The sequence below is a fragment of the Lethenteron reissneri genome, chromosome 29, assembly GCF_015708825.2.
Source record: "Lethenteron reissneri isolate LAM-NWPU_2019-01 chromosome 29, ASM1570882v1, whole genome shotgun sequence".
In the NCBI taxonomy this organism is placed as follows: domain Eukaryota; kingdom Metazoa; phylum Chordata; class Hyperoartia; order Petromyzontiformes; family Petromyzontidae; genus Lethenteron; species Lethenteron reissneri.
This window is the reverse complement of record NC_083807.1, coordinates 7,048,115-7,072,083: the sequence shown is the minus strand read 5'-3', so window position 1 is coordinate 7,072,083 and position 23,969 is coordinate 7,048,115. Positions and strand designations below refer to the sequence as shown.

At 42.1% G+C, this 23,969-nt stretch overlaps 1 protein-coding gene across 1 annotated transcript; it reads right to left on the bottom strand.

Moving 5' to 3' along the window:
- Positions 1-4,956: 4,956 nt before the first annotated feature.
- LOC133349213 (syndecan-2-like) lies at positions 4,957-22,315 on the bottom strand. Its single transcript, XM_061562516.1, has 5 exons — positions 21,999-22,315; positions 10,480-10,669; positions 9,349-9,416; positions 8,354-8,588; positions 4,957-5,960 (listed from the first exon to the last, which is right to left on the bottom strand). Exons 1-5 carry the CDS (start codon positions 22,059-22,061, stop codon positions 5,803-5,805), a joined length of 714 nt encoding a protein of 237 aa, XP_061418500.1. The 5' UTR covers positions 22,062-22,315; the 3' UTR covers positions 4,957-5,802.
- Positions 22,316-23,969: the final 1,654 nt, after the last annotated feature.

Here is a 23,969-nt window from a genome sequence, read left to right as displayed (position 1 = left end):
CATTTTGTTCCTGACGTTTGTAATAAAGCAAAGTATTGATATACTGTACTGCGGCTCTAGTTACACAACTTTAAAAGTGCTGGGACTGCATGTTCAATTAGGTCACACCGGTCATAGTGTTGGACTTTGGAAATACCTTTTTTTTGTTCCAATAATAAAGTTTGTTAAAGTGTATAACCATTCACGGTTTTTGTTGGAGCAGTTTCTGCTATTTGCAGAAACCTTAAGGCTCTATGTTAGCCAGTGTGCTTTGCAAAAAAAGATCCTAAACATTAAGACTGACAAAACAATGCAGTTATAATCATTAGATCTCTGCATCAATGTGACCTATATGACTACCGTACTCTCGAAATGAATTGAGCCCCTGCATGGAGATTAGTGTGCCCTTTGTGTTCGACGAGCATCAGATTACAACTGCATAATTTCATTACGTGGTTTTGTTGAAGTCGAATACATTGCATTCGTTGACTGTTCCCTTGAGTTGCCCAGGTTTCCAGTATTAGAATTTCGGTGGCACTGCAGCCGCCGAAAGTTTAGCTCAGGAGGAGGGCATCTTGGCAATACGCGCCTCGCTCGTCGACCTCACTGATGCCCGCCCCATGTGTGCAGATACAACTGACTATTGTATGTAGGATGTGTCAGCATACATAGAGTCAGTAGATACTACTGATATTACTGACTCTATTGTATGTAGGCTGTGTAGGCATACATAGAGTCAGTAGATACTACTGATACTACTGACTCTATTTTATGTAGGCTGTGAAGGCATATATAGAGTCAGTAGATACTACTGACTCTATTGTATGTAGGATGTGTAGGCATATATAGTCAGATACTACTGACTCTGTTGTATGTAGGCTGTGTAGGCATACATAGTCAGATACTACTGACTCTGTTGTATGTAGGGTGTGTAGGCATATAAAGTCAGATACTACTGACTCTATTGTATGTAGGGTGTGTAGGCATATAATGTCAGATACTACTGACTCTATTGTATGTAGGATGTGTAGGCATATATAGTCAGATACTACTGACTCTGTTGTATGTAGGATGTGTAGGCATATATAGTCAGATACTACTGACTCTATTGTATGTAGGGTGTGTAGGCATATATAGTCAGATACTACTGACTCTGTTGTATGTAGGATGTGTAGGCATATAATGTCAGATAATACTGACTCTGTTGTATGTAGGATGTGTAGGCATATATAGTCAGATACTACTGACTCTATTGTATGTAGGATGTGTCGGCATATGGAGTCAGATACTACTGACTCTATTGTATGTAGGGTGTGTAGGCATATAATGTCAGACACTACTGACTCTATTGTATGTAGGATGTGTCGGCATATGGAGTCAGTGATCCTGTTGACTGTTGGATGAACTTTTAACCTTCACATCTGGGGGGTCCAATTCCTATAACTTTTTGATTCAGGCCTTCTGAAAGACTCTTATAATGCATATTCTTGGGTTTTTTCGGTAATGTCACGTAGGTAAAAAATTAAAATTAATAAAAGTATTTTACTTTTATTAATTTTAAATTTTACATTTTTACCAGTATTAGAATTTCGGTGGCCTGCAGCCGCCGGAAGTTTAGCTCTGGAGGAGGGCTTCTTGGCAATACGCGCCTCGCTCGTCGACCCCACTGATGCCCGCCCCATGTGTGCAGATACGACTGACTATTGCACGTAGGCTGTGTCAGCAAACATAGAGCCATTAGATACTACCAGAGGTGGGACAAAGTCATTGTTATGCAAGTCCAAGTCGAGTCTGAAGTCATCAAATTCATGACTCGAGTCTGACTCGAGTCCAAGTCACATGACTCGAGTCCACACCAGCATACTACTGATATTACTGACTCTATTGTATGTAGGCTGTGTAGGTATATATAGAGTCAGTAGATACTACGTGACTTTACCGAAAAAACCCAAGAATATGAATCCTTGCAGTCACGAAAGCTTCAAATCTAGAATCTTATAATGCAGTTTACGGACAAACGGACGCACTTATCGGAACGCCGGGCTTTTATTAGAAATGAATGTCAACTGAAATAACCAGTTGCGCGGCATGTGACTCAAGTGAGGCATCAATCAATCCAAGATTGACAACGCGCCACCTGTATTCAGCAAAAAACAAAGCTAAGACGAAGCGACGATGGCACTGGGAGAATTAAACTACGTGAAACTAAACAAAACGAGAAAAGACACGTATTTAATTCGGTCCTATAAGGCAGTGATTATCACGGCTCAGCGGACTTCTGTTTGGCAGAGACCACGCGGGTGCAGCCGTAAAAGCTCCGTTCTGCTGTCCCAAGCAGAGTGGATTTCATACTCAGCAGGTCCATAGCAGATTGAGCGTGGGTTTCTTTTTTGTGTGACGGGTACGTATGGGTGGATGGCATCGCTTAGAGAGGCTAGCTGACCGGGTTTTCTGTGCCATGAAAGCGAATAACACTGCGACCTTCAACTGGACTCTCTAGTGCACTGGTAAGCGGGTGCAGCTCCTGTACAAGGCGTGAAGAGCTCGTGGGAGATGGAGCCGGTGAAAACGACTCTGTGGAGGAGGGTATTTTGGAGACTCTGGAGTCGTTTTCTGTGGCCATCGTTTCTCATTGTAATGGACTAATGACGAATGTTGAATGTGTTTGTTGTTTCCACGCCCTTGTAATGGCTTTCCATGTTAGGGCGCTATGGAAATTGATATTTTTTGTATCATTACTGAACACGAGCAAGCCCTTCATAATAACAGGTTCATAAAACATTATTTAATTACTGTATATATACACATACATAGAACTGGCACTGACAGAAAAGTAAGATAGTGATGTTTTGTACAACTGCCTTGGGGAAATCGTGCTTTACAGAGGGTCACAATGACAGTAAAAGTAAAAAAAGAACATATTCTAATTTTTAATTAACTTGTTTTTATGTCAAGGTTCACTGAATTCGCAACTTGCTAACACGCCTTAATAACGTACATTTCCACATGTAGTTTTGTATTCACGAAAGCCAAGATTGTTTTAACATTTTAGAAATCCAGAGACTCAATTATCAATGACAATTTTGGTACAATTTATTTTCATCTTAGAAACACGACGTTTGAAGTACAAAACTTTCAGTGTCTATGGAAATCAAAAGAGAACATATTTATTAGGCTATAATAAATGCTTATATTGTGAATATCCTTTGGTCTAGTATTAAATTAGATCATATTAAGACTAGGAATGTATTTTGTACAAAAAATGTGTACTTTAATATGCAATGCACCACCAACTGCACATATGAACATTGCTCAATTGTATCTGCTCGTACTGACCCAGGATTGCATGGTGAGTTCTACAAACATGCTCATTTGCATTCAAATGCACACAAACTCTACCATCTGTACACACAAAGCAACATATCTGTTGTTACATTTTGGTGTATTTGCATCAGTACCTCAGCATGTATCACCCATTCAGTAAATGTGTGAAACATACGCCATCATGTTCACACACACACGTGAGCCAAAAACTATGTTTGTAGCGTCAGGTATGGAAACTTGCTTAATATACTGTCACAGCTGAACATCACTCACAAAACCTGTACTTGACAATGGCACTCCCTGTTGTGTACTTCTCAGGCAGGTGACATTCATCTGACTGGAATGTTGAGTTTTTTCTTTTTAAATGCCATCAACCTACACATACTAAAATTAGCGATATTCTTCAACGAGACAATCATACAAAGGCAAAACAAAATCATTGAAGCTCTGAGAAAATATTCAGTCTTTGATTTAAATGCACTTAAGACACACACCTGACTTATCTTGCAATATATCCTTAGTAGAGAATTTAAATATTTAGTTACAACGGAAGCCTGAGACGCATGAGTAGCATGAGTAGACGAGTATGATCGAGTATGTTAATTGAATTAAGTAACTGGTAGGATCTGCCTGTGCCAAGTCATGTTTGAGTGTTAAATGTTCCGTCCCAATTCATCCCTTTAACCCAATGGACAAGTTAAAATGTGTAACCTTAGGTTGCACACGAAACGTTTGGGCTTAGTTGCACAAAAACATCTGCAGGCGAATACATTCGTTTTGCAAAGTATTCTCACGGTGACTTTGTTTTCATCTCAGCATGTTTTACTTGAAAGCAAGTTATTCGTTTTAAACGTCAACAAGTCCAAGAAAACAAGGCAATGCACCCCTTTACGGAGTATTCTTTGTTTTAAAACAAAAATGACTCGTGGTGGTTGCAAAGTTTTCAAGAAGTTGTAAAATTCCCCAGGGTTGATGTAAGCTGTCGGCATTTGCACAAAAGCATGCAGTCATGTGGGGGGGGGGGATTCTAAACGAAACACGCTTAAAGACAAATTCTGCACAACAGCTATACAGCGCATGCTGTGTTTGCAAATGCCAAAGGTTTACAAACTCCTGTCTCCGATATGTAACATAGCTTCTACGCATCCACTGGATCTGTTCATAAGACAATTGATATTCGATTAAACAGTTCTCGAGAGATTACCTACTTAATAATCACAAGTACCTATTACTGCGTCTGCATACATTGCAGTGTTATTAAGTGTATTTTACACAAATGTGTCGAAATAATAACTCTAGGTTTTGTTTCACTTGGGCTGCTTAAACTATATATTTGTTTTCACATGATTGCTAATATAATGGGAACACACACATTTACAGTAAAGTGCAATCAGACGTGCTTTCGTGTTATTGGATGTGGCCCCCACACAAAACAGGTCCATTCGAGAGTGACTGTGTCCGTGACCTCAGCGTCCCTGCTATTTTGTGTTAATAAGAGCACCAACTACATTCACATCGCGGTGTTTCTTTTGTTGTTTAAATTGATATGACATTTACACAGCAGAGATATATTCAACACTACAATAAAAACAAGACAAATATAGAAAATATAATTCTTTGCAGCTATTCAAATAATGAGAGTACTGAATGAAAACTACTTAAATAACTTTATTTTTTGTTTGTTTTTTGGACACTGTAAATACCAGCGTAACAAGCAGAAATGCTGGAAATTATAAGACATTCAACATATAGAAATTATTCTAATTAAAATGAACAATCGGTATAAGTTATATGTTAAAATAATCCCTATTTACATAATTAATAGATTCCTGTATCATGTTAGAATAAAACATGTATGGGTTAACATTTCATGAAGGCAATATAAAACATCAACAAAAACGGGCCATTGTGTTAAACCCTAAATGTCTATGTCAAAGGCTACGCACAAACAATCCAGGCAACATGTCAATGTAAAAAAGAATATGGTTTTAGGGCAAAGGAATATTTATAAAAATCCTTGCATGCTACACTAGTCAGTAGTACAATGACTGCTCGTTGGCTTTATTATTACAGGCTTGCTAGCTTATGTAAATTAGTCTTCAGTAACTGATAATGCACCTGTTTAAGTGTTTTGTGAATCATACATTCCAACCAGTCAGAAGATAAAGTCAATAAATGACTTCATCAACACCAGTTAATTTCTGGCAGTCTTTGCTTAAAAACAAAATGTCCCTTAATCAGTCTTGTCACCTGTTGGGTCAATAAACGATTAAAAAAGCCGGGTAAGTTTCCATCCTTTTTAATGTATTGCCAACCCTGCACGGTCCCCTAAAAACCAGCACACTTGATTCATAACCTCTCAGCAACAACAGCTTAATATAGGCTGATATTTTACAACTTGAGGAACGTGTATCACATTACATGTTCCAACTTTTACTTCTTAGATTATTATGATCGTGATGAGTTGCGGGGTTGGTTAAAACAGTCGGTTTGCGAGCCCTATGCGTAGATCTCTTGGTCGCTGGTGCGCTGGTATGGCTGGGCAGCGGGGCGCCCCAGCATGTAGCTGCCCTGGTCTTTCTTGCGCATGCGGTAGACGAGGAAGACGATGAGCAGCACGGCCAGCACGAGGCCAGCGACACCGCCCGCGATCACCGCTGCAGGCAAACACGACAACAAACATGAAAACAACGATTACAACAACGGTGACAACAATCGTGTGTCAGCTTTATTTTTGCACCATCGTGACCATGATGTTGGTGACATAGGAGGCACATCAATTCCCACGTTCACTGCTACTCCCAAGCACGCCCGGCACTCAGGGGTGACGTCCAACAAATTACTTTTGATGTGTTTCCAACAGCTTCTCGTGCATCCACCACGTGGATGCTCCGTTTCATGTGGTCTTCAAGGGAGTCATGTGATAACAATATATATATTTAATAATATGGCCTTTTTTGTTTGCTCGTCATTGCTGACTGAGAACTATTGACATTTTGGGTGACTAATATTTGACTGAAATTTGAACTCAATGTCAGTGCTTCTGACTCAGTCAGCAGAGGCAATAGCCCCCAGACATTTCACACGAGGAACATTTACAATCTTGCAAATGACCCTTTTGTCAATACACTGCTGGATTAGTATCTCCCCATGCTGGTCAAGTGTGAGTTGGAAAATCGCGCAGTGCAGAAGTACAGCGGAACAATGGATTTTGCTGAACTGCCATCTATTGCCCACAACTGTAAGTCTGCAGCCCATAACACCTGTTATCCATTGTGGATGCCCTTCCAAGCACTATCCAGGCTCAAAACATGATTAGCTTCCATGAACTGATGTGATCAGGCATACGAATAGCCTAATACATAGAGAGTACAAAGAAATACAATACTACTAAAATATAACTTGATGAATAGTAATATTGGTAAAATAATCACAAGTAATTTTTCGTATTTCAACGAAAAGCTGAACTGTAACATATATTCCGATATGTAGAAAGTTCTGAATGGTGAAATTGCGATTTACAATGTATGTGCATTTCTACTCCATGGTAAAGAGAGACACACTATACGAAGATATGAGGACACAGAATCATTGTCTAAGTTGCCAGAAATATAAGTGTTGTTTTCGGTCGAGATTTATAAAAACACAGTCGAGCAACTCTAGCACAAGCAGTGTGGCTAATGCCGATTAGTAACGATGCTGCATAAAAGTGTAACAAAGCAAAACGCGCACTAGTTGGGACAGCACTGGAGGAATATGCCAATAATATGTAACTACAAACTTCAGGTTCCAAGTCCAGTGTCTCTTTCAAAGTTATATATTTTTTTAAACTTTGAATTAGAAAACAATTATTAAATACCTGACTTAATTGGTAACTGTTTAAAGCCATAATCTATTAAATTCCAGACAGCTGTACCAAAAAGCAATCGGCTACACTGTCTTGGTTATCACTTTAATGATGATCATCTATTACAAAAATAATAGTGGAAATCACACTATGTGGAATTATAAGTCTACGAAAACTGTAATTTGAAAGGAATTATGCTAAACACTTGACATTTAAATCAATAGGTTGTCTTGTTAGATGGTGATGTATATCTTAATGTGTGACCACGTACAGGGACTGGGATAGCGATGTTACGTCTCAAAATGGAGCTAATTTCGAGAGGATGTTATTACATTTTCTTAGGTTTTTTCGGTAAAGTCACGTAGGTAAAAAATGAAAATTAATAAAAGAAAAATAAAAATAAAATAAAAAATACAAATCACGACGTTTCGGAGACAACACAAGCTTCTGTCTGTGTTGCCTCCGAAACGTCGTTATTTTTTTACTTTTATTAATTTTAAATTTTTACCTACGTGACTTTACCGAAAAACCTAAGAATATTAATCCTTGCAGTCACGAAAGCTTCAAATCAAGGATGTTATTACGTACAATATTCCCTCGCTATTTCACGGACTTACTATCCGAAATTTTGGATATCGGCGAATCACATTGTTTACGTGACAAACCTTACCAATCTTTTTTTATGATGGATAATATCGGTCATGAAAGCCTACGTGTTAAACTCGCATCTGGAACTCTACACGACTGCATCGAGAGAAGGAGAAATGGAGAAAGAAAGTGATGAGATAAAGTGATGAGAGAGAACGACGAGAAACTTTTATATTTATATATATTTTACTCATGTTTATGTATTTAATAGCTTATTTATCTATTTATTCAAGGTAATTTATTAAAACGATAGGTTTACATAGGCAAATATAATTATCCGTCCTATTCACGAGCATGTCCGGAATGTATCGCTCGCGAATAACGAGGGGATACTGTCGTTAAAGTTGGTTAAACAAATAAGGGTCAAGACGAGAAGGCAATTTCGAATGACTAAGTGAGCTCGCGGTGAAGGGCGTGATGCGTGCACTTGTACCACAGCACTACTGCTGCTGCTTTTATAGCGGTGTAGTTCATAATGAATTAGCAGGATTATTTTTTTCGGAGTCAAACAGATTGAAAATGTCGCTACAGAAGCGTGTGGCGTGAAACATTTACCTGCCAGGACCTCGGTGCTTTCAAGGGGATTCTGGGAGCCTTTCTTCTGAGCCATGACGTATGTCTCAACTTTGTTGTCCATGTCGGTGCTAATGCGTGGCGTCTTTTTGGGAACGCTGATTCCGTTCGGCTCTTCCTCATCGTAGTTCTCGCCAAGATCATTTTTGGACTCCGTCTTATCTTCTTCCTTCTCGTCATCATCTGGGATCGTATTCAGGTCTTTACTTTGTTCCACCTGCAAGCCAGATCAACCGGTGTTCTTTATAAACACAATAAGAAGATTATAATTGACTTAACTATTCAAAATCCATCCGCATTTTCCCCTTCAACGAATGAACTTGGAATTCCAGTTTTTACATAATAGTTTTCGTGTGTTTTATAATATATATGACCTCACTCTCCAAGCTGATGTCTGGGTGCATACAATATTACAATGTGTACCGTATTAAGGAACAGTGTGTTATGATTTATCATGCTGCCTTGCATAAAACACGTGCTTGCAGTTTATATTTTGGATTATGGGAATGAAAACAAGAAACACCAAAGACTGTCCAATTACTCCACCAAATAATCGTGGTGCTCATGTCTGTTGGTGGTCCTGAGCGAGCTGTGTAAATTGCATAAGGAGAGGTTTATCCACTGGACAACCTATTTTTTCCTCCCACAAAGTGGTAGCATTTTACCAAAACTGGAGGGGATGATGGGCTAAATTAATCGCCGACGAGGATTCGGTCACCCGACTAATTTTACAGATTACAGAGAGACGTGTGTGGTTTGAATGGCTCCGAATGTTGCAAGCATGGCTTCTTGAAGGTAGAAACTAAAGTTGAATGTGGCACTTGTTTCTATGCTCCCTATCTGATGAGATTTAATACATTCTTCCGTGTCAACTGCAGTGAGAATATTTCATTCTGCATTGCGTTCCACCAAATCATTTGTAGACAACTTGCAAAAAACATTTTCGCCAGTGCTTTATGGAAATCATTAAGTTATACCTGAAGCTCCTCTTCCTGTTCACTGCTGTCGGGAGTCTCATCCTCCTCCGATTCCGCATCAGCATCACCTGGACATGAAAAAAAGCGAGCATAATTTAAATTAGTCAAGAGAGTCGTGCACTAAAACATTAATTTCTGCACGATGATCAGTCAATGCATACGGAAAATAAACATTGAGCTCAACTAATGTGCCTTCATAAGGGTAGTTTCCACTGATATTCAACATAAAATGGCCAAATTTTCACAAATTTCTGCAGAAATGGCTGTTTTGGAGGAAAATAAGTTTTTCTGAAAAGAATAACCTCTCATCTGACTTATAACTAGAAAGGAGCTGTGAAGATAGTTAAACTATAATGCAGTATGTGTTTAAAAAGTGTACATATATTTCTAGCCAATTGGATTAAGTCGAATGGTTTATCGCTAAATACCCACGAGGCGAGTACACTGAACAAAATAAACTTGAAATATAGTACTGTACGGTAAGTATATAACTGGGGGTGTAGTACGTTGCAGCGAACAGATAATATATAACGCAGAACACCCACACATCAGAGTTATATTAGCAATATTGCATCATGTCTTCTCATTCAGTTGAAACTATAAAAAAGCACAGAGGTGAACAGAGGGTGTGGGGATATAATAAACCAGCTCCTTGTTTCAACTGCTGTATTGGGAGATCGAATTGAACCCGTGACATTTGTATTGGATGTCTGGTGTGCTCACCCATTACACCACCACCATTATGTCTACATTTAGAAGTTGCTGGGAATACAATTTGATTCACAGCAATACACCTTTGTCTGTGCGTGAGTGACTGTGTTACGCTTAGTCCTACGAACTGGGCAACCTGAGTTAGATTCCCGCTCACAGCAAACACCTGTGACAATTATCTGAACTCTTCATGCCCCCCTCCCCCCGACCTACCAGGTCGACTCAGCTTCACATGAGTACCTAGTGTAGTGCGTAAACATTACCACTGGGGAGATAAAGGCGGCCGGGCATGGTGTTGGCAACCCACCCTCTTGTGTGCCGTGCCAGCCTTCATAGGTGCTCGCTAACAGCCCTTGCCCCAACGGTCTGTTCAGGCTATGCGGGGGAAACTTAGTTTTTTATTGTTGTTACGTTTAGTACCTGAGCCTGAGCCAGACCCCGAGCCAGAGAAGTCATCATCTTCACTTGAGGAAATGCTGCTATCTTCGTCATCCAAGGTAGATTCTTCCTGAACATCCCAGGTTGGGTCTTCTCCACTTGACATTCCCGAAGACTCATCCGTGTCGATTGAGTTTTGGGCCAAGAAGCGGTATTCGGTGGCCTGGCGCCTCTATGAGAGAGCACACGCACACACACACAAGACCTTCAGTTCACTTGCTCGTGTGTATTTATGGTGATTACACCTTGTACAGCATTGACAGACATTTATTTAGGGGTAATACAAGCAATCTTGCTTTTATTGGTCAGCAGTAATATACGAGCTTTAGAGAGACACATTGGCAGTAATAATAAAGCTAAGAGTGAAGATACCACAACTAAAGTATCCATTAATGCATAGTGATGATATTAAGGTCAACTCAGTTAATTCCACCGTCGCCACCACACCTCACCCTCATTCTGTCAGGCCAGTCAATGCCTGACTTTCCTGGTCTGCTCTTTAATGTAGCCCAACATCTGGTTTTGGATTTATTCCTTGGTCACTGTCTTATTAGTTTCACTGTCACTAACCTGCCCTCCATCCTGCACGGCACGTGGTCCACCCATCACCACCTCGTTTTACATTCCATTTACAAAACTGTCTTTCCACATCTACTCCACGCATTCCAATTGCTCATGACGATGACATTCCAAGCATTCCTCCGCAATGGTGGATGATTTCAAGTGGATAAAGTAAGGGATTCTTTAAAAAGTCAAGTTTAAGTTTATATGGCATAATCAGCTAAGAACTCAAGAGACCATGATGTTCTCCCTTGCAAAAGTGACCTGGGGCATTAGTCTGCTAGGAGGGGACAATGATCGCACATGCCGAGGGGTGATGATATTTGCCACTGATGTGAATTGGCCCCTATTGAGGCTGGGTCACTATGACTGTGTGTTAAATACTCCGTCAACACAACAAAAAAACACGACGTGTGAAACATCTCTGGGGGGGGGGGGGGGGGGGGTACGTGACAAAACGATCTTATGAGGTATGATTACACAAGGTTTCTAAGCATGCTGCTGCTTTGTGTTTTTTGCACTTTGCATTTTTAAAGCTATGCACTCGTCAATTGTATGGAATTCGTTGAACCATCCGCATGCTCTGCTTTAGCTCTTTATTGCTAATGACATTTTATAAATTTTTATTTTACCAATAATACATTCTTCAAACCGATCGTAACAATATATTCAGCCTCCCACATCACAATAAGCATCAGCCTTCCACCTCTGCTACATGTTGATGTAAAGTGTTACTTCACTTTAATGCTACAACGACAGTTAACAGGACTTCTGGGGGTACACGTCAAGCACAAGTTTAAGAGCAATCATATATATTGAATATGCCTTAATGCACATGTCACTTTAAGGTGTTACTGCATTAAAGTTTAACATTAGGCTCGTACATTTCATGAATTGTTGGCATATCCCAGTAAAAATGCAACCTTGGGCCAACGTTAGTTGACGTTTGGGCGAACGTTGGTTGACGTTGTGCCAACATTGGTCTGATATCAGGAAACGTTAGTCAACGTCTGCACATTTACTGAAATGCGATTGGCAAATCGGAGTACAGTAATAATTACGATAAATTGAGCACAGAACAAGGTGTGCTGCATTCAATTGATAGGTCCTTCCACTTCTATTTCTTCAATTCAACCCAAGTTTCACCTTGATTTGACAGGTTGATTTCATTTCGATTCCAAATGCTCTCAGGGTCACTGTCCAACTAAATAGATGATGTGTGCTTAGGAGGTTGTGAAATGAGAAGTCCCTAAATAAATAAGATGTGCAACCTGTTGTTGCCAGTATTGATCGATTGTCACACAAAGATTAATCATGTGTTTTGGTAATGATGAACTACAATGTACACGAACAAAAATCCATAACCCACAGTTGGTTACAACAGCGAATTCCCGTAGACAAAAAATTCAAATAATTTGTAACCTAAACCAACAAATGCCACAGCAACTAACCATACTTGGCACAAACAACGCAAAGCATGAAAATACTTAAGTCAAAAAACACCACCTTTTCCATTTTAAAAGTATTTCTTTTAGTAGCTTTTTACATTACGGACACGGTTTTTTTTTAAGCTCTGAAAGGACATCTTCATGACTGGGCCAACTGCGGGTACTTTTCATAAAGCTCCACGGATCGTATTACAAGAAACACTGCGATGGCAGTTGAAAATAAAGACATCCGGGAACCACACAGCACAGAGATGTAAGTGGGAAATTTACGCCACAGTACAATGAGGAAGAGGGGGTTTCTCACGGCACAAGCAGGAAGACCGCAGCGACGTAAAGGAATCGCTGTTCATTCTTTTATAGTTTATAGTAGTATTTTAATTCACAAGGCGGCCACGTGAGCTTCCTCAGGTTGCTTTTCCTTTCACTGAAAATTCTCAGTAGGTTGATTTACTTTTTTGGTAATCGATTGTCGGGGTTTCCAGCGAAATTTGAACAATCCAAACACAAGGACCAGGATGTCAGTTTCTCTTTCACAGCCTGCGGTTAACCGCATCTCTTACTTAAACACACCTGTTTTAGCACACGCCATGGTCACGATCACTGCACGAGTTCAAATGCCCTCTGATGTTGATTACTTCACAAATTGAGGGCGCTTTATAATCTACTGTGCATACCATGTGAATACTGTAGAGTAATTCAAAAATAATGCACACAATTATTTGAGGGTTAATTATTCAGGGACTCCAATTAATCATGATTGGGTACCATTTGGTGCCAAATGTTAGTGGTAAGCCTTGTAGTTAAAGCACTCTCATTTTCTCCTTCATGCATTGTAAAAAAATACATTCCTGAGCTGTACACGTGAAATGGGACGTTCAAAGCGAAGCCATATTTTCCCCGCCTGGGGGTTACTGTGGGTCGATATATTTGAAACGTATGCACACCCATCATGTGAAAATACTTAGCGTTTCCCGGCAGCACCTAATTAAATATATAAATCACACAAACTTACAAAAAAACCCACAAACAGGCAAATTACATTACAAGGTGCTGTTTATCTTGAAAATGACCAGTTCATGTAAAAAGCTGATTGTGCTTTTTCTTAGTCAAATCAGATTCCACATGTATACATTGTTCGCCAGGGATCATTTCCTGAGGATGACGCCATAAAACTACTTTCGATGGCTCACTAACGGTTTACCTTATAACACCCAACAGATGCCCCATCACATGCTGCCTTTAAGGGAGGCGCTGCCATGGCATCGCCATCCAACAAAGGCCCTCAATGCCAGGCTTTGCCCAACGAAGTGCACAATAGATTGTATATGCGGTTAATGGTGACCGAGCTGAGACCATATTCTCACTCTGCCTGCGAAATTGGTTATCTCTGATGAGGAGCCAAATCCAGAACCTCAGCTGTGTCAACTGAGTGCCAATGTGTGCCTTCATCAACCTGACCACCTCGGGATATATACAGTATATATAAAATACATTAATGAGAGGAGGTAAAACGTTGATTAAGCTCATCTATAGCTCACATTTATGTAGACGCATGCGGGTCATACCAGCCTGATTATGTAACAAAAATTATGTGAACAATTGCATGCTGCACACTCTGTCACTGCCATGTCCAATGATGCCCACCTAATTATGAGTGACTGACACTCATTATAGCCATTTTCAGGTTGGGCTGCAGCCAAAATACTTTCTATTCATGAGTTATGCAGATTGAGATTGTTTTTTATTCAAGCTATTCTTTATGGTTAAACACAACATTTCTCTATGATCACTTCCTATATTGTAATCTGGTCCGATAAACATAACAAAAAGAAGGTACAGTACTATAATTTAATTGCTTTTTTAAATTGTTGACTGAAAAATATTAGAGTGAACACTAACTTCATTTTATCAATTAAACATATGGTCTAAAAGAAATGCAGTAGAGACAATACTTGAATTGCTTAATTATTGTAAAGCTAAACTTAAACCCAATTTTTTCCAAATATCTGGACAGGACCAACGAGAAAGAACTGTAAACTCGGCGAAGTTTTCCCTACATCAGTAAAAAAATCCTATTTATCATTTATAGGACTGAAATTACCATATTTAATGGCTTTACTTTATGTATGCTGTATAGACATAGATGCGTTTGATTATAATGTCTGCACAGCGTACAGTACGGTACATTAATCGTCTTAAAGTGAGCACTGGACAACCAGTGTCATACACTGCAGCAGTACGTTCCCCAAAGTTTTCAAAATATCCGATTACATATGATGGCTTGTGCATCTCATCTGGGAAACAGCTCTGGCAGGCAGTAACACATTGGTAGGCTAAGTACTGTGTGTAGTCGCTACAGAGTCAGCTTATGCCAGATATTGTGCAACAAGCCAATGAGTCTCGTGGTTTCATGGTTATCTGCATTCAACATCAAGCTAAATATTTCAGCAAGAAAATACTTGAACACTGTGCCAAACAAACTAAATTGAAAGAGTACACACGCCTCATTTTAAACACACTCTGAGAATATCAATGTCCCGCCATATCAAACAAGAACATGACTCTGGTCATCTCTGTTGGAAATTTTGAGCTATTGGTGTAAATTCCACATTCCTATGGTAGAGTCCATCCTCTGCAATGCAAAATAGCTTCTCAGAAGAAAATGGAGCCTCACCAAAAGGGGCTTATTGTATCGATCTGGAGGAATGATGGGCTGAATTGACCCTGACTGGAATTAAAACTCACAGTCTCAGGATTTGGAGCCCTGCTGTTCTTTCAATTGTAGGCTATATCCCAGAAATGGGGTGTGGAATGTATAATGTCCTGTACCTAAAATAATTATACTGCAGCAATGTCGTGTGTGGGAAACCCCTCTACTCATTCACATACATGAGTACAAGATCAAACAGTAATAGCTTTTACAGGGACTTTCCGTTCACCATATGCAGATAATCATTTACGGAAAGAATTACTTCAACTCTTGACTTGATATTCATTGTTCCAGAACGGTAACATATTTGGCAGTGGTATAGCTTAATTCATAAAAATATTGTCAAATATATTTTTACCGATTCACTGGTAATGTATTATTAATTATCATTAAATAGCACAGCCTATTAAAACAAATAGGTGCCACTCTCTATCCACTGCTGAATGAAGTCATTATTATTGTGACATTAATAACGGAATAAGTTCACACTGGGCTCTAGTGGTGATTAAAGTGTAACTCACCGTCGATGATAAGAGTCAAAGAACCCATCTGTCGAAGTACACAAAGCTCGCCTTCAGCAGTCAGAATTATGATGCAAGAAATGCGGTTGCCACAGAAATTTGGAATTTTGCACACAGAGGCCAATATAGCCGTGCCCTTCTAAGACAACTGCGGCTCAGTAGTACAGGGACACCAGAAAAACATCCCCAGAGATTTATTAACTGCTCCCACCCCAATCTGTGCCTGTGCGTTTACTCTTTTTCTTCCCCTCCAAACACAAAAACACACACAACCGCCATTGACCCTGTGTGTCCACACTCCACCACACCCACCACCTATGCATATACTGCGTGCAGAGTGTATGTCACGACGGTGCATGGTACATTACACAGGGCGCAATGTGTGTGAAACTATACACTGACGCTGCGTGTGTAGACAAATATTAACTCGGCATGGCAGGTGTACCAACAACACTTTACTTTTATGATGCCAGCGATAAAGGGCTGTGTGACCCCTGTAACAATATGGGACAGCCAAAACTGGGGCAACTGTCAGTGAACAACCATTTCGGCTGAAAAATAGAAGATTACCCTTTCCCACCCCCCCCCCCCCCCCGTATATTACATTCAATGGCTTACCAGCTCAGAGTTCGTTCGCTCATGCAATAGCTCCAGGCTCCCTTTTCATCACCGCCAGCGTATTGAGCACACAAAGCCAGCGAGGCTCTGAGACCTAATACTCGCCACAACATCTCCATCTACTAATAATACCTCGAATGACCCATTTCAACGCTCTGCACCTTTTGTTTGTAACTATGTCAAACAGGACCCAGTGTTATGAAACCTTACAAAGTCGAAATTTTCACTTTGTGGCGCACTCTCTCTCTACCGTAGCTTTGCTTAAAATGTAGTTTCTGTGCTTTTGTTTCCCAGTCACATTTGTATTTGGCATCTTGGCACACGAGGTGAGCGGAGGGAGAACATTGCACGCAGCAGCACTACATGTTGCGCACACAGCGAACAGCGGACACACATATGCAGTATTTTGAAGCCAAAACGAGTGCCTTGGAAGTGTTGTTACAGCGTGATTTGCAAACCTAGCCTAGCAGCTTCACTCCTCCCCAGCTCACTCCGATCATGCTGAAAGGCGAGTGTTTCTCCCGTTGGCAAGGGTTGTCATAGGGACCGGGCCTGGTTGTGTGCGTGGTAGATGTTCCTGGTGCGGGTGTCACGAAATTCTTTACAAATCGCTGAGGATGCTGTTTGTTCGTCCTCAGTCCGTGTTAATGTCTTCTTAACAGTGATAGGGAGTTTCTCGGTATAATTACGGTGACAATGACGGTGAAATAACAACTCTCCATGTGAGCTAGTTTGTAGTCTTAAAGCTTTCGTGACTGCAGGAATTCATATTCTTGGGTCTTTCGGTAAAGTCACGTTTGCTTGTGTTGCGATCGAAACGTCGTGATCTATTATTATTTTCTGCCTACGTGACTTTACCGAAAGAACCAAAGAGTATAGTATTCAAAGAAAATATAACAAAAATAACAAAAAAACCTGGACGTTTCGATCACAACACAAACGATCATCAGGAGGCAAAAAAAAGTGTTGTGATCGAAACGTCGTGTTTTTTTTGTTATTTATTAAATATTTTATTTGAACTTATTTACGTGACTACCAAAAGACCCAAGAATATAGATTGTACAGTGTTGACTTTGGGTCTGGAGAACGGCAGAGGGGTAAAAGAAAACGTGTTTCAACAAGTGACACGGGGCTCAAGAATGTACAGAAGAAACAGAAATTGCATTCCATAACACAGCCTAAACAGGACCACCCATACGTGAGCCCCAAAGGAATATTTTTGTGGCTTTCATCCAAAAGCAGCTCAGACTTGAAGACATTTTAATAACCCTTGAATTGATGTGGTCGCGATATTGTTTAACTACACTGTAAACAGGGCTTCATCCCAGTGTGTCCACGTTGGCTGGCAGCAACATAAACTTATTTTTTAGCTCAGTAGGTCAACTGTGGGACATGTGGCTCACAGATGCCAAAAACATGCGCCAGCCAACAATTGATGAATTAGATGAGGAAAAAAAACTTGAATTTAAAAGCAACCAGCGCAGATGGGAAAAGGCACTCGGTGTGTTTTTGCGGTCACACAAAAAAAAAACAGCAGACACTTGTTTTGTGAATTTATAAACTTGGAAACATATCAGTGGAATAAATGTGAGGAATGTAAGGCCAGTTGAGTTCTAGACACGAGTCAGAACATAACAAATAGCATCACTGGGTGAGCAGTATAGCATTCACAGATGATGATGCGTGCCTGTGAATAGCCACAAAACCCTTTAAACTGAGCCCACAGTAACATTTAGCTTACATGATAGCTGTTTACCATTTTCTCTGAGGGGGAATCCCTCTTCTCTCCATGAATGCGTCATTAGGGGCATTCCCCCTGCCACCTGCACTTCCCAGTAACATCACAGGCAATTGCTGTGCCAATACAAGCTCCAACGCCAACGAAATATATCTACAATGGGCAACCTCAAAAACTTCCGCAGACGCTGAACCTATTTTTCACGGATGTTGAAACCAGATAAGCTTCGACTTCTTTAGTTCCACACTGAGACGTGCTCCGATTGAGCATGACGACAACAAACATGTTTGACGTTTAAATCCACGAGGAGCATGGGACAAGTCATGCTCACCGAAGATACGCCACTGCAGTGTGCGTGCCTCTGACTGATGTATTCGTGCCATTGCTGCTGTGAGAGATACAATATTTCTCCCACGTTGGCAGTGTGACATGGGCACCGTGTGTTAATGTATGCCTAGTTTTTTGGAAAATAGCCAAAATATTACTCACATATAACCCATACCACCCAGTCGATGGCAGTCGATGGCACACACGTTCAATCTCTGTGCCATTCAGTCGTTGATTAGATAAGCATAACTCCCGAGGAAATTCCTCAGCCAAGTGTTGACCTCCAACACGCAGGGAGTTGGCTGATGTTATCTTTGTTAGTTATTTAAGGACACACCTCTTAATGTGTGCACAAACTACTGTAAAATACACAACGGCACTTTCATGTCCTAGCACGCAAATGTGTCTTTCTCTGCCGAGCGGGGCGCTAACACAGAGGACAGGCCACATGCAGGTACGATCTCTCCCCTCCTCCCCCGTGTTCAACTCCTGTGCACCCTATGAATTCTTAATCGGATCCTGCCATCTGCAAAGATTAATTATTGGACATTGCCACAGCTACTGGTGACTTGGGCCCTTTGGGACAACCACCCCCCCCCCCCCCATAATCCGCCACCCTCATAAGAGGATTTTGCTCCCACACGGTTTTTTATATATGTCTTTTTTATTTTTGAAAACACACTAAGAGCAGCTTTTGCATTCCACATGCTTCTTAAAGCCTGGTGACAAACCCGTACACATACGGTAAAGGGGTGGGCGACAACTTTATACTTTTAAGTAATAACTTGCACGCATCTTTCCCTGCAAAATGCTAGTTATTAACAACGCGTGCATCTGTAAACGGATGTGGTTATATTGATTTTGTTATTATGTGATGCTTGCCAGTGTTTGCGATATTGCTGATGTGGTCCACTGTGTTTAAATGTAAATGTTGTATTATTTTTTATTTAATTTTACTAAGTATGGCCCACTGAGGTTTATAGCTTTTTTTCAGAATTTATATCGCTTTTTTCATAAGCGACCTGGCCACAAATGATAGCCCAACGAAGCGGCCCATCACGTGGGAATTTATAGCGGCTCAAACGCATGGTTCTAAACGTGGAGGGGAAAAACCGGTGAAAAATCCACTCGACCACGGGGAGAACATGCAAACTCCAAATATACGACCTCCTGTATACCAGACGAGGTAGCGTCTCAGCCACTCAGGGGGATGATGATGATGATGTCGCGTGAGTCCACGTGTGTTGTCCTGTGGGGGGGGGGTGGGATGCCGGGGTCACCGGTGACGGCCCCTACCAGTGCCTCCATCTCTCCCCACACACACCACGTAATTTTGCAACACTGGGCACCCACGCAGAGCAGGGGTGAGTCAACCTGTGTGTGGGTGGTGGTACACTCACTTCAGGCTGAGTCAACCTTGGGGGGCGCGCAGCGGGGAAGCTTCCCCCCCTAAAGAATGTCGAATTATAAATAAGGTAAACGTATTCCTGACTGGTCATTCTTGATAGGAATCATTCAATCTCCCCCCCCCCCCCCACCGAAATGTGTATGTGCGTGCGCCACTGGCGACGATCATCCCCACCTCCCGAGGCTGATCGTGTCGGAAAAAATCAAACTCCCTCTGTCCCACCACTGTAGTGATGTGACTTGTATTCGTGAGATTTTAACGACACGGTTCTGGAATAACGTCCCGTGACAGCGTAACCTCTTGCAATGACCAACCAAGCCAAGGTACGCTGAGTAGGCGTTTGTGTGTAAATGTGACGCTGTCAGGGAGTAGGACCCAAGCTCCCAAGGCAAAAACGTGAACACGTTCCAGAGGATCGTGCCCTTTGCACTCAGCTGTCAGACTTGGACCAAGGTGGCGCGAGGCAGTGATTGTCATATACATTATGCATGACGCAAGCCTGGTCACGTCAATAACGCAGAAGCCAACTTTTTGTACGTGTAAGTACTTAAATACTTTACACAAAACCACACAGTCAGCATTCAAAAAAATGTTCTTCATCCACTGCTCGATTAAGGCTTCCGCTATACACCGTGTCGGTCTTGGGGGTTATTTAACCATACTTCACCAAACTGATCAATCCGGATTAGTGATGACGGGTGGTGTATATACCAGGGCAGGTTTAGATATCACTCACCACTGATATTATTCATGAAATAAAACTAAATGATTGCTCGGTCCATAGTCCAGTGCGTTAACCACCGCATCTCCTCTGTATGTATGTCGCAGTGATTTGTTTGGCACCCATACCATGCATTCTACGAAAAAGTCATTCAATTTTTTTGCGAATGGCAACATGTTACAGGAGCTCAATGGCAATGTCGATGCCTGATAGAAACGAGAGTGCTTGCGGGAGGTACGTCCTCCTGTATATACAACATTGGAGCCGCTTCACAACACGCGCCTACAAAAACACCGCTGCCGCTCACTGGCAAGGCTCCGTGCCCTGTGGAGGCAGAGAGAAGCGAGAGAGCGCGAATATACAACCGCGCAGTTTGTTGCAGAGGTGGGACAAAGTCATTGTTATGCAAGTCCAAGTCGAGTCTGAAGTCATCAAATTCATGACTCGAGTCTGACTCGAGTCCAAGTCACATGACTCGAGTCCACACCTCTGGTTTGTTGTGCCAGAAACTAGTCATGCGACGGCGTTTAAATGGTGTAAACTCTGAATAAAGGCCCCATAAAAGCAGCCAGCCTCCAGCAAGAGCAATCCAAGCGCAATGTGGCGAACTGTTCTGTGAAAAGTCAGCTTAACGCGCGCCCGTTCACAGCGAGTCACACACGACCACGGCTACTCCTGTCCATGGGACCCCTCCTCCATCTCCCACGTTGCCAAACACCCTCCCGGATTGAGTGATGCGTCGTCAGATGAGCGGTTGAACTCATGGCACACACACACACAACAAGAGTTGCTGGCTATTGGCTACGGGGACTCGATCGCAAGACACGTACGTGATTGTATATACACATGCGCGTACAGAAGCTAAAAAAAAACCACATCACGTGTTCAAGTCCCAGGTGTGTGCGTGTGCGCGCTTGGGTTGACGTGCGTGCGCAAAGTTTAGGGCAACTTGTTTGCGCAGTCACAACAGTGCGCGGACTTTGAGACGCAAGTCGTAACCTCAAGACAACAACACAAAAACGACAACAGCCAAAGCCACCACCATCACCACCCCCACCACATTACACGCTGCTGCGGATTTGTAACGCCTAATGTTCAGTTGATTTTATCACTGCCCCACAGCTTGGCAATTCGGGTCTATGTCATCATGAACACAGGAGCAGTAACCCTGCCTGGACTGCTGAGCTCCCTCGCAGGAAGGGGGGGGGGGATCCTGTAATTTGGTGGTGGTAATTCCACGTTCCTATGGAATGGACTAGTTTAATTATAATTACATGTTACTTCAAAGTTACTTGTTGATTTTTTTTTTCACACAAAACCGGAGGGGAACACACTTGGCGTGCATTACGCAAGACATTGTTTGGCATTAAACAGCGCCGATGGTGATGATGAAGATGACACCGACTTTGTCCATGTCTGTACCGTAACGTGCGAATTATAAAAACTCACCGTTTCTCCTTTGGCCACCGTCGCCAGGCAAGCCAACACGAGGAAGCACACCTTCCACATCATGACAGGTTTGTCGCTTTTATAACAATAACAAAAACAAGCCTTTTCGCTGTTGTTGTTGTTGCGGCAACAACAACAAATATCACTCGGCAACAACAGAAAAAAAGAGGCGAGAACGAGAAAGCAGAGATACCGGGCTCGACAAGTGCTTCCACAAACAGACGGACTAAGCAAGAGCGAAACGACGCGACGTGGACCCCTTCCTTCGTGTCCCCGCTACCTGCGCTCGAGACTCGACAGAATGCGGCGCTGCGTGAGCGCGTGGGGCTTATAGCGCGCGCGGTGGCAGCAGCAGCAGCGGCACCAAAGGCCCCCCCCCATGTCCCCCCCTACGGCTTCCACTGAGCACTGACGTCAGCACCACATTGCTGGGCGCTGACGTGCACCACCACCCCCTCCCTCCCTCCCCTCCCTCCTCCCCCGGTACCACAGACCTCTGAGCAAAATGGGAATTTCCACAGGGCAGAAACTACGAGTTATTCCGCAACCACCGCGAAACTCAAATGCCCTACCGGCCGCCGCTCGTGGATGAGCATTGCTTTGCTTGCTAGCTGTTGTTTGACCGTGGTGGCCTTTCGCTTCAAGGTGTTTACCGTGCCATGAACTGGCTTTCGCTATCGACATTCGAGTTTCTCTTAACGAGGGAACAGAAAGCGACCTGTTCAGTCCCGGTTTTCAGTGTGTAGGCAGCAATCCGTACGGGGGTCAGCTTTCGGCCTGTGGGAGGAACGGGGACACTTGATGGAGCTCCACAGCGCCTGCAGTCGAGAGATTTTGAGTCAAGGGTTGGTGGGACACGTGTATTTGTGAGACTAGCAACGCCGCTGCTGCAGTGGTTATCCTCTTTGAAGTGCGGTGGGTTTTCTCCGGGTACTCAAGTTTCCATATTACATAAAGAACATTACAATATTGAAAGTTGAATTGTCCAAACATCTCGAATGTAGGACCCTCCCTAAATAAGAGTAATGAAACTCAGTATTCACTGGATACATAATTATAGTTACCAAAGGACCCTGTACCCCTTGCTTATACAGGCGGTGGTGGGTTGGTGGTCCTCAGCCGGCGATGGGAATTCCTCGTTCCTGTGGCAGGGACCATAGTATCCATTAATTAGTTAAAGCTGACTTGGCGCACACATGATGGTACTCGTGGGGTAATGATTAGTGGTATTTTTAGTCGACGGGGAAAATTCCTAGCCATAATCACCATTATCAGGTCACAGTGTCATCATCATCAGCCATGAAGGTCTCTTATCAATCTCTCACGGTCCTATTATGATGTTACAATCCATCTAGCACCTGTGAACGAGCTGATTTTTTCGCTCCATTTCCACGGTATACATATTTATCGGGTCGTCTCTTTTTCCTCCGTTGGCTGCCACCCCAGCGTTAGTCTCGACCACCTGCCGTCATTCCTTGCAGTGACGCATGTCCTGCCCATGCCGCACTTAACAAACTCACAGTGCATCCCTGCGTGCTCCAGTGAGCAATGGGTGACATTCAGCACATTGGTGGCCCAGATTTAGCCGTTGGAGTTCCACATTATTCTGGCGGGGGCCATTCTGTCCTTAATGCAACTGTTTATCACACATTGGTACTACAGGATAGCTACTGAGCGCTATTGAGTGAGATGTAGCATATACATGTATCTTTGCATGTAGTTTTGGACAGACTAACTAATCGATTATATTTGTATGACTGCATTACAGCCGTTACTGCAAGATTAACTTGTAAGAAAAACATTATTTCGGTTGAAATCAAATGTATCTGCGTACAGCACTGTACAGTACTGTGTTATGCTACATTTATAAATGATTGCAGGTTTCAATCATGTCTAAATAGGCTACATTCCTTTGATGTTTATGATTTATTTTTTCAAAGGAAGCCTGGCCTTAGTTGTTAAATATCGCAG

What these genes read in the sequence shown, in the direction of transcription:
- LOC133349213 (XM_061562516.1), bottom strand. Translation starts at nt 22,061, where the DNA reads ATGATGTGGAAGGTGTGCTTCCTCGTGTTGGCTTGCCTGGCGACGGTG. An exon ending in GGGGTCTGGCTCAGGCTCAG is followed by an intron (nt 9,417 to 10,479) that starts GTACTAAACGTA and finishes TTTCATGTCCAG; the next exon opens with GTGATGCTGATGCGGAATCG. An exon ending in AAGCACCGAGGTCCTGGCAG is followed by an intron (nt 5,961 to 8,353) that starts GTAAATGTTTCA and finishes GTTTGCCTGCAG; the next exon opens with CGGTGATCGCGGGCGGTGTC.